Below are 17,331 nucleotides of genomic sequence, written 5' to 3'. Positions count from 1 at the left end.
TCATTATTTTGTGTGCCGATAGATGGCACTGCATGTCCTTTATACGTTTATTTTAGTTTGCAATTATTCTCGGTTTTATTTTGAACGTTATTGTTGTACAACATTTGCTGATTTTGAAGTTCATTTCTCGTCGAGTGATCGCAGTCGCAGCACACCAAATTTCTTTTTTAATTAAACGTGATTTAATTACAAGATTTTTTTGATTACATATTCAATACTGATGAAAATATATTTTTTTAAATCGGTAATAGTACTATTGGAATATATCGAGTCACTTGCTTTCGCTGATTTTGGATTCGGTAAATCCGATAGATCGGCGGTGATGGAATATAGTGTTCATGGTCGTGTTTGGTGATTTCGCTAAATATTTATCGCGTGTGCAATTTTCGAAATTTAATGTTTTGTGTGTTTTTTTTTACATTTTGCGTGAATTCGTGATCGCTTGCCGTCGGACGTCGGCCGGTCTTGTTGTGTGATTGTAAATAATATTGCAGTTAATTTCGGTCTTGTGCGAACTATTTTTGCCTTCAGCAAAACTCGTCGTGTCAATGTGTAGCCTGGTAAGAATACTCATTTAAATAATTGTGGTGAATAAGAATTTTTTCATCATTCATAGTATCTGTTTTTCTCCTTTCCTGGAATTAGAAAATTGATATCTTAAACTTCTTTTTGCGGAAATTTCTTTCAAGCATTTCACAGAATATTTGAAGATTGCAATTCAAATTTTTACTTTAGGACTCATAGTTTTCCAGGAATTTGACCAAATGTGAAAATACATTTCATTGCTCAAATGTAAACCGAAATGTACTCGTAGTAGAAACAATACATGGTCGAATTAAATATCACTTATTTTATTAATTTAAATTCCGGGACTGCTCTCTGTTTCATTCAGAGATGACACTAGCATGAACCGAAAATCTTAAAATAGAATTTTATTCGTTTTGAAGACAAATCAATTATCAGCGTTTGTGTATAAACAACATTCTTATCGCAATCGACGTGCGAGGTGCTACGCGTAAGATTCTTGTCTATCCTCGGGCTGTCGCTTTTACCTGCGAGGTTCATGCAGCTGGCACAGAGTCTTATTGTGCACACTCTAGTTTAGTTCAGATTGCAGGTATCGTGCGACACGCCGATTTCGCGCATCTCTAGATTTCTTATCATAAACTGTCGCGTCGTTGCTTGCGCAGTTGGCGGCCAGTTCGTGCCGGTCTCTGATTGTTGCAGACGTATTTCTCGCGACTCGTATCGTTTGTCCGAACTTCTATTTTCCAAATTCGCATTATATTCGTTCATCAATGATCTACAGTAGAATCCGTTTATTATGACTCCGCTTATATTGACCAACCGGTTATTATGACGTACCTACACTACCAAGTTTGGTTTTCATATAAAATTCTGTATAAAAAAGTCGGATATAAAGTTTTAACTTGCGACTATAGTAATGATATTTATTATTTATGCGTAAGTGTCGAGTTGCTAGGTGAATACATTTATTCATCATTAGGATGACCCATCGTGCTGGTGTGAGTAACTTTTGTGTAAACAGCATAGATGTTTATTTTTTTTTCGCTGTTTGAATATAATATTACATGAATATAATGTTTTCTTTTCTTATTTACAGTATTTGCTGTGCCTAGGAGTCCGATGTGTTCTGAATTGGTAAGTTTTTAATTCAATTATATTTTTCATTTTAATTCTTGCGTCGTACACAAGTTTGTATTTACGTAGTTTTTTTTTTCGCGTTCCACCGCGTGTTGCAAAGACACAAGATATTAGTTTTTGAGATATTCACAATCGGAGAAAGCTCTCAAAAAGTGAAAAAGTTAACTTTTTTGCACTTTTAGACACGATTTTAGAACCTTTACACCCCGTATTTTTAGTATTTTTTTAACTTATCTTATAGAGAATTTTCCAAATTTTCATAATTTTTGATCGGCTAGTTGCTAGCGCTTTTTGTTCAAAAAATATTTCCTAAATCCTCAAAAACAGGATACCACACCCCCTTGCCTATTTTTTTGCAATGGTAGTCATTTCTACCGCACCCTCGTACGGTGCCCTGAACACGAGTCACTTTTACCGCTAGCCTCGTACGGTGCCCTGAATAGGAGTCACTTCTACCGCTACCCTCGTACGGTGAAAAATCCTCAAAAAATGATGTAGTGTCTCTTCTTGCCCACTTTCCTTTTTAAATTACTTTTTTGTTTATTAGATTTTTAATTGAACTCGTTTATATTTTAGAGAATTAAGAATATTCAATCTGTTCTGTTCTATCGCGTTTAGTTTATGAGAAAACCGCGTTGCCATCTTCTTGTGCCGCATGTTGCCTATTCTATTGATCGCATGCACCTATGCCTATTGCAATTTGCGCCCATGGTCGCGTGCCATTGATGCGCCTGCTTTGCTCATCTCTTGCTTTCCCCTGCGGGGTTCGGGCAGCAGGTATTCTTATCATAAACTGACGTGTCGTTACTTGTTCGACTACGGTATGCGCTATCTACGGATTGCGGCTAATTTCGTGCCGGTTGCGTCAAAATAGCCGCTAAATTTGATCCATTTTTGAAATTTCGAAAATCTGCCGTGGAAAACAGACCTTATTTCGAGACCTTTCGCAATATATTAATTTATTCTTCGTATCCTGTTAGCAATAGTTTATTTTGAAGATTTTGAAGATTGTTCAGCGCGAGATTGCACCCTAAGAGCCTCAAAATTGCCACCAAAGATTGCCCATTTTTTCATGTTTTTTTTCTGCTTTAGTGCTTGCCGAGTTACGATAGTTGATTCTCGCACAACATTGGAACGCAAATTTAAAATAAAATATGCAACCACATTTTGTTTTAGAAATTTTGCACCTGAGTCTGACATCGTAGAAGGACCATTCTGGTATCAGATTGTATGTAATTAATTTCTTTATCATTTTCCCAAATAACTTTTATGATTATCGTACAAATTGACCCCCAAAATTGCATTTTTATGTTCGAAGGACTAATTTTTGCTGGTTTTAGGAATTTTGCACCTGAGTCTGACATCGTAGAAGGACCTTTCTGATAACAGATTGTAAGTAATTAATTCCTTTATAATTTTCCTAAATAACTTTTATGATTATCGTACAAATTGATCCCCAAAATTGCATTTTTATGTTCGAAGGACTAATTTTTGCCTGTTTTAGGGATTTTGCACCTGAGTCTGACATCGTAGAAGGACCATTCTGGTATCAGATTGTAAGTAATTAATTCCTTTATCATTTTCCTAAATAACTTTTATAATTATTGTACAAATTGACCCCAAAAATTGCATTTTTATGTTCGAAGGACTAATTTTTGCTTGTTTTAGGGATTTTGCACCTGAGTCTGACATCGTAGAAGGACCATTCTGGTATCAGATTGTCAGTAATTAATTCCTTTATCATTTTCCTAAAAAACTTTTATGATTATTGTACAAATTAACCCTAAAAATTGCATTTTTATGTTCGAAGCACTAATTTTTGCTTGTTTTAGGGATTTTGCACCTTAGTCTGACATCGTAGAAGGACCATTTTTGCATCAGATTGTAAGTATTTATTTTCTTTATCATTTTCTTTAATAACTTTTGCGATTATCTTACAAATTAACCCTTAAAATTGCATTTTTATGTTCGAAGTACTAATTTTTGCTTGTTTTAGGGATTTTGCACTTGAGTCTGACATCGTAGAAGGACCATTCTTGGATCAGATTGTAAGTATTTAATTTCTTTATCATTTTCCTAAATAACTTTTATGATTATTGTACAAATTAACCCCAAAAATTGCATTTTTATGTTCGAAGGACTAATTTTTGCTTGTTTAGGGATTTTGCACCTGAGTCTGACATCGTAGAAGGACCATTCTGGTATCAGATTGTAAGTAATTAATTCCTTTATCATTTTCCTAAATAACTTTTATGATTATTGTACAAATTAACCCCAAAAATCGCATTTTTATGTTCGAAGGACTAATTTTTACTTGTTTTAGGGATTTTGCACCTGAGTCTGAGATTGTAGAAGGACCGTTCTGGTAACAGATTGTAAGTATTTAATTCCTTTATCATTTTCTTAAATAACTTTTATGATTTTCGTACAAATTGAGCCACAAAATTGAATTTTTATGTTCGAAGGACTAATTTTTGCTTGTTTTAGGGATTTTGCACCTGAGTCTGACATCGTAGAAGGACCATTTTTGCATCAGATTGTAAGTATTTAATTTCTTTATCATTTTCCTAAATAACTTTTGTGATTATCTCACAAATTAACCCTTAAAATTGCATTTTTATGTTCGAAAGACTAATTTTTGCTTGTTTTAGGGATTTTGCACCTGAGTCTGACATCGTAGAAGGACCATTTTTGCATCAGATTGTAAGTATTTATTTTCTTTATCATTTTCTTAAATAACTTTTGTGATTATCTTACAAATTAACCCTTAAAATTGCATTTTTATGTTCGAAGTACTAATTTTTGCTTGTTTTAGTGATTTTGCACCTGAGTCTGACATCGTAGAAGGACCATTCTTGCATCAGATTGTAAGTATTTAATTTCTTTATCATTTTCTTAAATAACTTTTGTGATTATCTCACAAATTGACCCTCAAAATTGCATTTTTATGTTCGAAGGACTAATTTTTGCTGGTTTTAGGGATTTTGCACCTGAGTCTGACATCGTAGAAGGACCATTTTGGCATCAGATTGTAAGTATTTAATTTCTTTATCATTTTCCTAAATAACTTTTGTGATTATCTTACAAATTAACCCTTAAAATTGCATTTTTATGTTCGAAAGACTAATTTTTGCTTGTTTTAGGATTTTGCACCTGAGTCTGACATCGTAGAAGGACCATTTTGGCATCAGATTGTAAGTATTTAATTTCTTTATCATTTTCCTAAATAACTTTTGTGATTATCTCACAAATTAACCCTTAAAATTGCATTTTTATGTTCGAAAGACTAATTTTTGCTTGTTTTAGGGATTTTGCACCTGAGTCTGACATCGTAGAAGGACCATTCTTGCATCAGATTGTAAGTATTTAATTTCTTTATCATTTTCCTAAATAACTTTTGTGATTATCTCACAAATTAACCCTTAAAATTGCATTTTTATGTTCGAAAAACTAATTTTTGCTTGTTTTAGGGATTTTGCACCTGAGTCTGACATCGTAGAAGGACCATTTTTGTATCAGATTGTAAGTATTTAATTTCTTTATCATTTTCCTAAATAACTTTTGTGATTTTCTCACAAATTAACCCTTAAAATTGCATTTTTATGTTCGAAAAACTAATTTTTGCTTGTTTTAGTGATTTTGCACCTGAGTCTGACATCGTAGAAGGACCATTTTTGCATCAGATTGTAAGTATTTAATTTCTTTATCATTTTCCTAAATAACTTTTGTGATTATCTCACAAATTAACCCTTAAAATTGCATTTTTATGTTCGAAAAACTAATTTTTGCTTGTTTTAGGAATTTTGCACCTGAGTCTGACATCGTAGAAGGACCATTCTTGCATCAGAATATAAGTATTTAATTTCTTTATCATTTTCCTAAATAACTTTTGTGGTTATCTCACAAATTAACCCTTAAAATTGCATTTTTATGTTCCAATGACTAATTTTTGCTGGTTTTAGGTATTTTGCACCTGAGTCTGACATCGTAGAAGGACCATTCTTGCATCAGATTGTAAGTATTTAATTTCTTTATCATTTTCCTAAAAAACTTTTGTGATTATCTCACAATTTAACCCTTAAAATTGCATTTTTATGTTCGAATGACTAATTTTTGCTGTTTTAGGTATTTTGCACCTGAGTCTGACATCGTAGAAGGACCATTCTTGCATCAGATTGTAAGTATTTAATTTCTTTATCATTTTCCTAAATAACTTTTGTGATTATCTCACAAATTAACCCTTAAAATTGCATTTTTATGTTCGAATGACTAATTTTTGCTGTTTTAGGGATTTTGCACCTGAGTCTGACATCGTAGAAGGACCATTCTTGCATCAGATTGTAAGTATTTAATTTCTTTATCATTTTCCTAAATAACTTTTGTGATTATCTCACAAATTAACCCTTAAAATTGCATTTTTATGTTCGAATGACTAATTTTTGCTGGTTTTAGGTATTTTACACCTGAGTCTGACATCGTAGAAGGACCATTCTTGCATCAGATTGTTATTATTAAATTTCATTATCTTTAATAACTTTTGTGATTATTACCCAAATTGACTCCCAAAATGTATGTATGCTTGTGTGTTTTCTTTAATAAAGAATATTTTTAAGTTTTTCTAATTAAAATTATTTCTGTTATTTCTACCCGATCACATATTTAACGATCCCTTAAAACATTTATTTTGAAAAGTGCATGCTAGTGCCATCTATCAATTAGAAACTACAACAACCGAAAATTTTGAGCTTCGGTCCGTCGCCACCAGAGGCAGCACATTACTAGTTACCGCGAAAACTTTATCAGCCTCCTCAACTTTCTGCGATCCTAATATTCAATCTTTATTTTGTCGACTCTGAGAGGCAAAATGACACAAAATTTGGACTCGAAACAGTCGAAACTCAGGTTTTGGTATTCGGATCGCAGAAAGGGTGAGGAGGTATATAAAAGAGGCGGTAACTAGTAATGGCGGGTAAAATGAATGTTTAAAAATCTTTATTCAGCAAATGCATCGGTTATATTGAACATTTTAAATTTGGTTATCAGATTCTGAAAGATAGGTTGGTTGGTGCTATATCGACAATTGAAGTAATTATTTTCCTAACATTAACCATTTAGGCTTTATTTGCAAATTAATGAAAAAAATGGTTTTTATCTGTCAATAGGGCCTTGATTTACAATTGTGTTAATGGTTTCTGATTCAAAATTTAATTGACTTTCAGTAACCGAAAACAGAATTGGAAAATTCCAATTATTACAGAAGCTGCATTTGGTGAAAAAAGATTTCGTCATAAAAAAGGCAAAAGATTTCTCTTTTTTATGTCGAATTCAATTTTCATTCAAATTTGTAAATAGGGCCTAAACGGTTGATAGTAGCACAAAAAGTTACTAAAATAATCGATGTAGAATTAAATTGTCTATCAGAATCCGAAAACAGAATTCAAAAATTCCAACTTTTAATTTTCAACATAAAAAAGGAGAAATCTTTTGCCTTTTTTATAACAAAATCTTTTCGTTAAAATTTTTTTGTGCCATTTTTATCATTTTTCAATAAGGATGCCATCTTATTGAGATTTTTTCAATGATTAAGAATATGTAGTTCTTTCTTTTCTAGCCCTCTTAGTTGTGAATCTCCAGCAATCTTGAATAGCGACGTAGTTTAGTTACTCGTGGATAGATGACACTAGTGATACCGTTTTTAAATTAATATTGATACAATATAAAATTGATTTTGAACTATTTCTCATATCTAGCAGTGGCATCTCCATTAAAGTTTAAGGGTTTTATGGATTAATTAAAGGAGTAACGATGTTGCGAGCTATGTTCTCCGTTTGGAACAAATAAAACAATAAACATTTATAGTTAAAAGTATAAAACAACAATTTTATTCAAACATGTAGAATATACACCCATCAGTAACTCAATTTCTCAATATGTACAAGTAATTATACAATGCTCTTTTTACAATTTTTAACATAATAAACAAAAATGATATCAATAACAGCTTCGAAATGTTGTAAATTCATTCAATCGAATTTGGAATCATCATCAACACAGGCAATCCAATCTTCAATTTCTTGGACACTATAAACCTGAATGAATAACAGAATAGTAAAATATAAAATATTATAAATTGCCAAAATATAACATACGTTCTTATAAGTTTAGTCCAGTTGCAACATCTATTTTCAGTAATCAAAACATCATCCTCAATATGCACTCCACCTGAACCACTCCAGTTAGTCCTTATTGATAAACTTGGCCATCTCAGGATTAGACAATACTTCATCCATCAACTGGAAAATATTTATGTAAATAAAGTACACATATACACATATTAAATTAATTATTCTTACAAAATCCATAAAGACTCCCATTTAGGGCACCGTACGAAGGTGGCGGTAGCAGAAACTCCTAGAATCAAACCTATATTAGTCGTGATAATCAAATTTAAAGCTGCGTAACAAAACTACAATTCCTAGCGCAACGAGTACTACGGCGCAAACACAACTTTCAATATAACTCGCGTTACGGAATTTTCTTACAATTAGGTTCTATACAGGGGGATACAAAATTAAATTCCGCATCTAGGAAAATTATTTCAAACTAATTGTAACACCGCGTTCGCAAGTTAAAACAAAAAAACTACAATTCCTAGCGCAACGAGTACTACGGCGCAAACACAACTATCAATATAACTCGCGTTACGGAATTTTCTCGCAATAAATTTCTATACAGAAGGATACAGAAATAAATTCCACATTTAGGAAAATTATATCAAACTAATTGTAACACCGCGTTCGCAAGTTAAAACAAAAACTACAATTCCTAGCGCAACGAGTACTACGGCGCAAACACAACTATCAATATAACTCGCGTTACAGAATTTTCTCGCAATAAATTTCTATACAGAAGGATACAGAAATAAATTCCACATTTAGGAAAATTATATCAAACTAATTGTAACACCGCGTTCGCAAGTTAAAACAAAAAAACTACAATTCCTAGCGCAACGAGTGTTACGGCGCAAACACAATTTTCAATACAACTCTCGTTACGGAAGTTTCTTGCTATATATTTCTATACAGGGAGATACAAAATTAAATTCCGCATCTAGGAAAATTATTTCAATCTAATTGTAGCACCGCCCTAGCGAGTTATAACAAAAAAACTACAATTCCTAGCGCAACGAGTACTACGGCGCAAACACAACTATCAATATAACTCGCGTTACGGAATTTTCTCGCAAATAATTTCTATACAGAGGGATACAGAATTAAATTCCGCATCTAGAAAAATTATTTCAATCTAATTGTAGCACCGCCCTAGCGAGTTATAACAAAAAACTACAAATCCTAGAGCAACAAGTACTAAATTACGGAATTTTCTCGCAATTAGGTTCTATACAGGGGGATACAGAATTAAATTCCGCATCTAAACTAAAAGAGATAAATAAAATCTGATCGCAGCATCTTAATCTACGGACCAATCTCTATCAGATAGGGTAGTTAAAAGGGAAATCTGAGAGATGAAATTTTAAGTCTTAAGAAAAAATTGCCAATTAATGTTAATTAATACTTTTTTTCGACGATTTTCAAAAATTCATATCTTTTAAACTAAAAGAGATAGCTACCAACGAATTATTGATTATGAAAGATGGGAAAATTCCCTATCAGATAAAAATATAAAATAATTATATTTCCTACAGTAAAAGGTCGAAAAACGCGACTAAAAGTGCTAAAAAGTGACATTTTGCAATTTTTGCCCATTTTATTCAATCGCGAATATCTCATAAACTAAGAGAGATAATTAAGATCTGATCGCAGCGTCTTAATCTACGGACTAATCTCTATCAGATAGGATAGTTAAAAGGAAATCTGAGAGATGAAATTTTAATCTTAAGAAAAAATTGCCAAGGGGGTGCTTGATACTTTTTTCGACGATTTTCAAAAATTCATATCTCTTAAACTAAAAGAGATAGCTACCAACGAATTGTTGATTATGAAAGATTGGAAAATTCTCTATCAGATAAAAATATAAAATAATTATATTTCCTACAGTAAAAGGTCGAAAAACGCGACTAAAAGTGCTAAAAAGTGACATTTTGCAATTTTTGCCCATTTTATTCAATCGCGAATATCTCGTAAACTAAAAGAGATAATTAAGATCTGATCGCAGCGTCTTAATCTACGGACCAATCTCTATCAGATAGGATAGTTAAAAGGGAAATCTGAGAGATGAAATTTTAAGTCTTAAGAAAAAATTGCCAAGGGGGGGTGCTTGATACTTTTTTTCGACGATTTTCAAAAATTCATATCTCTTAAACTAAAAGAGATAGCTACCAACGAATTGTTGATTATGAAAGATTGGAAAATTCTCTATCAGATAAAAATATAAAATAATTATATTTCCTACAGTAAAAGGTCGAAAAACGCGACTAAAAGTGCTAAAAAGTGACATTTTGCAATTTTTGCCCATTTTATTCAATCGCGAATATCTCGTAAACTAAAAGAGATAAATAAGATCTGATCGCAGCGTCTTAATCTACGGACCAATCTCTATCAGATAGGATAGTTAAAAGGAAATCTGAGAGATAAAATTTTAAGTCTTAAGAAAAATTGCCAAGGGGGTGCTTGATACTTTTTTTCGACGATTTTCAAAAATTCATATCTCTTAAACTAAAAGAGATAGCTACCAACGAATTGTTGATTATGAAAGATTGGAAAATTCTCTATCAGATAAAAATATAAAATAATTATATTTCCTACAGTAAAAGGTCGAAAAACGCGACTAAAAGTGCTAAAAAGTGACATTTTGCAATTTTTGCCCATTTTATTCAATCGCGAATATCTCGTAAACTAAAAGAGATAAATAAGATCTGATCGCAGCGTCTTAATCTACGGACCAATCTCTATCAGATAGGATAGTTAAAAGGGAAATCTGAGAGATAAAATTTTAAGTCTTAAGAAAAAATTGCCAAGGGGGGGTGCTTGATACTTTTTTCGACGATTTTCAAAAATTCATATCTCTTAAACTAAAAGAGATAGCTACCAACGAATTGTTGATTATGAAAGATTGGAAAATTCTCTATCAGATAAAAATATAAAATAATTATATTTCCTACAGTAAAAGGTCGAAAAACGCGACTAAAAGTGCTAAAAAGTGACATTTTGCAATTTTTGCCCATTTTATTCAATCGCGAATATCTCGTAAACTAAAAGAGATAAATAAGATCTGATCGCAGCGTCTTAATCTACGGACCAATCTCTATCAGATAGGATAGTTAAAAGGGAAATCTGAGAGATAAAATTTTAAGTCTTAAGAAAAAATTGCCAAGGGGGGGTGCTTGATACTTTTTTTCGACGATTTTCAAAAATTCATATCTCTTAAACTAAAAGAGATAGCTACCAACGAATTGTTGATTATGAAAGATTGGAAAATTCTCTATCAGATAAAAATATAAAATAATTATATTTCCTACAGTAAAAGGTCGAAAAACGCGACTAAAAGTGCTAAAAAGTGACATTTTGCAATTTTTGCCCATTTTATTCAATCGCGAATATCTCGTAAACTAAAAGAGATAAATAAGATCTGATCGCAGCGTCTTAATCTACGGACCAATCTCTATCAGATAGGATAGTTAAAAGGGAAATCTGAGAGATGAAATTTTAAGTCTTAAGAAAAATTGCCAAGGGGTGCTTGATACTTTTTTTCGACGATTTTCAAAAATTCATATCTCTTAAACTAAAAGAGATAGCTACCAACGAATTGTTGATTATGAAAGATTGGAAAATTCTCTATCAGATAAAAATATAAAATAATTATATTTCCTACAGTAAAAGGTCGAAAAACGCGACTAAAAGTGCTAAAAAGTGACATTTTGCAATTTTTGCCCATTTTATTCAATCGCGAATATCTCGTAAACTAAAAGAGATAAATAAGATCTGATCGCAGCGTCTTAATCTACGGACCAATCTCTATCAGATAGGATAGTTAAAAGGGAAATCTGAGAGATGAAATTTTAAGTCTTAAGAAAAAATTGCCAAGGGGGGGTGCTTGATACTTTTTTTCGACGATTTTCAAAAATTCATATCTCTTAAACTAAAAGAGATAGCTACCAACGAATTGTTGATTATGAAAGATTGGAAGATTCTCTATCAGATAAAAATATAAAATAATTATATTTCCTACAGTAAAAGGTCGAAAAACGCGACTAAAAGTGCTAAAAAGTGACATTTTGCAATTTTTGCCCATTTTATTCAATCGCGAATATCTCGTAAACTAAAAGAGATAATTAAGATCTGATCGCAGCGTCTTAATCTACGGACCAATCTCTATCAGATAGGATAGTTAAAAGGAAATCTGAGAGATGAAATTTTAAATCTTAAGAAAAAATTGCCAAGGGGGTGCTTGATACTTTTTTTCGACGATTTTCAAAAATTCATATCTCTTAAACTAAAAGAGATAGCTACCAACGAATTGTTGATTATGAAAGATTGGAAGATTCTCTATCAGATAAAAATATAAAATAATTATATTTCCTACAGTAAAAGGTCGAAAAACGCGACTAAAAGTGCTAAAAAGTGACATTTTGCAATTTTTGCCCATTTTATTCAATCGCGAATATCTCGTAAACTAAGAGAGATAATTAAGATCTGATCGCAGCGTCTTAATCTACGGACTAATCTCTATCGGATAGGATAGTTAAAACCGAAATCTGAGAGATAAAATTTTCAATCTTAAGAAAAAAATTGCCAAGGGGGGGTGCTTGATACTTTTTTTCGACGATTTTCAAAAATTCATATCTCTTAAACTAAAAGAGATAGCTACCAACGAATTGTTGATTATGAAAGATTGGAAAATTCTCTATCAGATAAAAATATAAAATAATTATATTTCCTACAGAACAAGGTCGAAAAACGCGACTAAAAGTGCTAAAAAGTGACATTTTGCAATTTTTGCCCATTTTATTCAATCGCGAATATCTCGTAAACTAAAAGAGATAAATAAGATCTGATCGCAGCGTCTTAATCTACGGACCAATCTCTATCACATAGGATAGTTAAAAGGGAAATCTGAGAGATAAAATTTTAAGTCTTAAGAAAAAAATTGCCAAGGGGGGGGTGCTTGATACTTTTTTTCGACGATTTTCAAAAATTCATATCTTTTAAACTAAAAGAGATAGCTACCAACGAATTGTTGATTATGAAAGATTGGAAAATTCCCTATCAGATAAAAATATAAAATAATTATATTTCCTACAGTAAAAGGTCGAAAAACGCGACTAAAAGTGCTAAAAAGTGACATTTTGCAATTTTTGCCCATTTTATTCAATCGCGAATATCTCGTAAACTAAAAGAGATAAATAGGTACAAATCACAGAGACTATTCTACGGACTATTCTCTATAATATAAGATAGTTAAAACGGAAATCTGAGAAATGAAATTTTAATTCTTAAGAAAACTCGCGTGCCAACCCGAAAAAATAAAAATATTTCACAAAACAAGGTTGAAAAAAATCACGTTTTAATGTAGATTTTCGCGGGTTGCAGGTCAAAGTCTTGCAACAAAGAAGTTCAAGCCGACCGAGAATCTAATTCTATATCTCTACATACCCAGCTCAAATTTGTATTGTTTGTGATTTGTTTTGTTTTAAATTGGAACAAAAAATTTGATTGAATTGTAAACTTACGAGTTTTTGTGCGCTTTAGTCACTGGGGCACAGGAAGTGCTGTAATTAAAAGAAAAGAAGTTAAAACATTTAATAAAATTTAATAATAATATATTCATACATCGGAGAAAAATACAATATATGATTTGAATGAATATATGAAATATATGAAATATATTAAAGATATATGAAAATTACTTGAACAAAGAAATGATGAATTAATCTACATGGAGGCGATCATATATCCAATTAATTAACTATCTACTGCTATTGTTAATTGTATCTATTGTAATTACAATTATGTAATCGATTCATGATCAAATATAATGCAAATTTAGAAAGCAGAAATCCGAACAAACAATACGAGTCGCTCAGAACAAATTTGGATCAACCACAGACCGACACAAAACTGGCTGCAAACCATCGATAACGCATCCCGAAGTCGAACAAGCAAGGCCGCGAGAGTTTATGATAAGAAAGCAAGAAATGCGCAAAGTCAGCGCGTCGACGGCCGGCGACCTTGTGCGCGAATTGCAATAAACACGATACCTGCGAATTAATCTAAACTAGAATATGCGGCACATACGGCAAATGGCTACGGCATGAAAGGATGACAACGACAAACAAAGGAAATCTTCACATTTTTTTCGATTTTCTCAGAAACTAAACGTGATAGAAAGAAACAAATTGAATATTCTTAATCTATGGAAAATTTTCTACAAGATATCTAAAACACAAAAAAATAATTTATAAGGGAAAATGGGCAAGAAGGGGTACTAAATCATTTTTTTCGAGAATTTTTTACCGTACGAGGCTAGCGGTAGAAGTGACTCCCATTCAGGGCACCGTACAAGGGCAGCGGCAGATTTGACTCGTGTTCAGGGTGCCGTATGAGACTAGCGAAAGAAGTAACTCCCATTAGGAAAACATAGGTAAGAAATATTTTTTAAACTGATAGCGCAAGCGACCAGCCAATCAAACATTATGAAAGTTTGAAAAATTGTCAATAAGAAAAGACAAGAAAATAATTAAAATACGGATTGTAAAGGTTTTGAAATCGTGTCTAAAAAGGCAAAAAAGTGTACATATTTATTTCTTGAGAGTATTCTTCGGTTGTGAAAAAAGAGATACGGAGGAGCAGATTGAAACGCGTCTTTGCAACACACGGTGGAACGTGAAAAAAAAACTACTTAAAAACTACTAATGTACGACGCAGAAATTAAAACGAAAAATATAATTGAATTATAAACTTACCAATGCAGAACTCATCGGACTCCTAGGCACAGCAAATACTGTAAATAAGAAAGAAAACATAAGTTAAAATATAAATATTATTTAGTAATATTATGTTCACACAGCGGGGAGAAAAAAAACATATGTGCTGTATGATTACAAGTTACTTACATCAGCACGATGGGTCATCCTAATGATATATAAATCAATATGGGGGCGATATTTATTTGATTCACCTAGCAACTGTTGTGAGTTCCAATATACACTTTCTGCGCGATCACAAACCAGTCGGAAGATAAACGCGCAAATGGTAAATAACATAACTATAGTGATTACAATTAAATAGTCGAGTGATAATTAAATATAATACAAACAATACGAGTCGCGTTGAATACGTCTCGATCAACCCGAGACCGGCACGAAACTGGCCGCCAACTGCGCAAGCAACGACGCGACAGTTAAGATAAGAAATCAAGAGGTGCGCGAAGCCGGCGCGTCGATGGCACCTTGAGCGCGAATTGCATTTGGCACGAAACCTGCAATCAAAACAAAAATATGATGCAGCAAGATGAGGCGTGAAGGGATGGCAACGACGACACACGGCAATGCGATAAGCAAGTGTGAATTGTGTTCAAAACAAACATTATTCTCGTGTCGAATGCTCACGCTTGCCGATAAATATAGAAATAAACCATACAAGTTTATTTTACAATTTTTAGTCCATGCTATTGCTATCTATAAATGATAAATTTAAATTATTAAAAGTAATAAAAAATTAAAATTCTGATTTCTTATGCTGACAGATTGCCAAATTTTACTTTAAATAATTGAGTGATATTTAATTTGAATATGCATCGTTTCTTGTTTACCAGGTAACACATTAGTCCGTAATCATCTGCTGATAATAAAAATGTATTAGAATTAATATAAAATTGTTAGTTATATTCATGAAAGAATTGAAGAATATTTGTGTAAATTAACGATGCTACTATAATAAACAGCAACGGTGTGTTATGATTCCACGAAATAAAGATTCGATACCTGCAGGTAAACAAACTTATCTCTTGCGCGAAATCGCGTGAGCCACACCGACACGGTGTGCACTCACTACCACCAACAAGCAATATTTAATGCAAAACCGTACATCGTAGCGCCATCTAACCTTTGAAAATATTTATCAAATTAAAAATATTGCAATATTCAAGACCCCGCGTTCGTATTATATTAAAAAAATACAATTCCCAGCGCAACCAGTACTACAGCGCACACACACAACTTTCAATAAAACTCGCGTTACGGAATTTTCTATTAATTGATAATAAAATTCTATACAGCAAGATACAAAATTAAATTCCCCATGTAGGAAAATTATTTTGAACTCATTGTAACATCGCGTTCGTGTGTTATACTAAAAAAACTACAATTCCTAGCGCAACGAGTATTACGGCGCACAAACACAACTTTCAATATAACTTGAGTTACGGAATTTTCCCGCAATAAATTTCTACACAGGAAGATACAGGATTGAATTCCTCATCTAGAAAAACTATTTCGAAATAAATGTAACACCGCGTTCGTGTGTTATAACAAAAAAACTATAATTCCTAGCGCAACACGAGTAATACGGCGTACACACACAACTTTCCTTATAACTTGCGTTACGGAATTTTCTGGCAATAACTTTCAATGCACGGAGATACAGAATTAAATTCTGCATCTGGGAAAATTAATTCGAACTAATTGCAGGACCGCGTTCGCGTGTTATAACAAAAAAACTACAATTCCTAGCGCAACGAGTACTACGGCGCAGACAAACAACTGTCAAAATATCTCGCGTTACGAAATTTTCTGGCAATAAATTTCAATGCAGGGAGAATCAAAATTAAATTTTACATCTGAAAAAATCATTTCTCACTAATTGTAACACCGCGGTCGCGTGTTATAACAGAAAAACTACAATTCCTAGCGCAACGAGTACTACGGCGCAAACACACAACTTTCATTATAACTCGCGTTGCGGAATTTTCTAGCAATAAATTTCTATGCAGGGAGATACAGAATTAAATTCTTCATCTAAGAAAATTATTCCGAAATAAATGTAACACCGCGTTCGTGTGTTACGAGTATACCAAAAAACTGCGCAAGGCCGGCGCATCGATTGCACGCGACTTTGTGCGCGAATTGCATTTGGCACCTGAGATCAAAACTAAAGTAAGATGCAGTAACATATGGTGTGAGGTGCTGGCAACGACGACACACGGAATTGGGATAAGAAAGTATATATTGAGTTCAGACAAACACAATTCATGTGTCGAAGGTTCACGCTTGCTGATAAATATAAAAATAAACAATACAAGTTTATTTTACATTTTTTAGTCCATGCTATTGCCATCTATGAATGATACAGTAATTTCGAAATTTAGATTAATAAAGGTAATTAAATTAAAATTCGATTTGAGTAATTCTGATTTCTTATGCTGACAAATTGCCAGATTTTACATTAAATATTTAAGTGATATTTAATTTGAACATGCATCGTTTCTCGTTTACCAGATAACACATTAGTCCGTAATCATCTGCTGATAATAAAAATGTATTAGAATTAATATAAAATTGTTAGTTATATTCATGAAAGAATCGAAGAATATTTGCTTAAATTTACGATGCTAATATAATATACAGCAACGGTGTGTTTTGATTCCACGAAATAAAGATTCGATACCTGCAGGCTGCAGGTAAACAAACTTATCTCTTGCGCCAAATCG

The 17,331-nt window shown here is 32.5% G+C and overlaps 1 protein-coding gene and 1 long non-coding RNA gene across 9 annotated transcripts in view; one reads left to right on the top strand and one right to left on the bottom strand.

Annotated features, from left to right (window-relative positions):
- The first annotated feature begins 138 nt into the window (after positions 1–138).
- Positions 139–6,293, top strand: LOC135803878 (uncharacterized). 3 transcript variants are annotated; one of them, XR_010550905.1, is made up of 11 exons: positions 1,166–1,526; positions 1,625–1,662; positions 2,758–2,893; positions 3,006–3,057; positions 3,170–3,221; positions 3,498–3,549; positions 3,662–3,713; positions 3,825–3,876; positions 3,989–4,040; positions 4,481–4,532; positions 5,628–5,676. It is a non-coding gene; the product is annotated as an uncharacterized lncRNA (long non-coding RNA). The 3 variants fall into 3 exon arrangements; XR_010550904.1 differs by lacking the exons at positions 1,166–1,526; positions 3,989–4,040; positions 4,481–4,532; positions 5,628–5,676 and adding exons at positions 139–560; positions 6,118–6,293 and having other exon boundaries at positions 2,842–2,893; XR_010550903.1 differs by lacking the exons at positions 1,166–1,526; positions 3,989–4,040; positions 4,481–4,532; positions 5,628–5,676 and adding exons at positions 139–560; positions 4,153–4,205 and having other exon boundaries at positions 2,842–2,893.
- A 1,224-nt stretch (positions 6,294–7,517) lies between these two features.
- Positions 7,518–17,331, bottom strand: part of LOC135789836 (xaa-Pro dipeptidase-like) — a 108,288-nt gene continuing 98,474 nt past the window's right edge. The window contains exons 3-8 of one of the 6 annotated variants that reach the window (XR_010547665.1): positions 14,738–15,102; positions 14,588–14,625; positions 13,355–13,393; positions 8,019–8,076; positions 7,815–7,958; positions 7,518–7,754 (exon numbers count right to left, since the gene is read on the bottom strand). Coding sequence is in view for 1 of the 6 variants with exons in the window: in XM_065299874.1 (XP_065155946.1) it covers positions 7,689–7,754 (66 nt within the window). In the remaining 5 variants the exon portion in view is untranslated. The remainder of the gene's footprint in view (positions 7,755–7,814; positions 7,959–8,018; positions 8,077–13,354; positions 13,394–14,587; positions 14,626–14,737; positions 15,103–17,331) is intronic. The other 5 variants (XR_010547669.1, XR_010547662.1, XR_010547661.1 and 2 more) reach the window with 5 other exon arrangements.

This window comes from Atheta coriaria, unplaced genomic scaffold (genome assembly GCF_025399875.1).
Source record: "Atheta coriaria isolate IRGN ID8LTWV9N9 unplaced genomic scaffold, Caltech_Dcor_3.1 hic_scaffold_3_pilon, whole genome shotgun sequence".
NCBI classification, from domain to species: Eukaryota; Metazoa; Arthropoda; class Insecta; order Coleoptera; family Staphylinidae; genus Dalotia; species Dalotia coriaria.
Note: the sequence above shows the minus strand (reverse complement) of the source record. Positions and strands in the feature narration are given on the sequence as shown.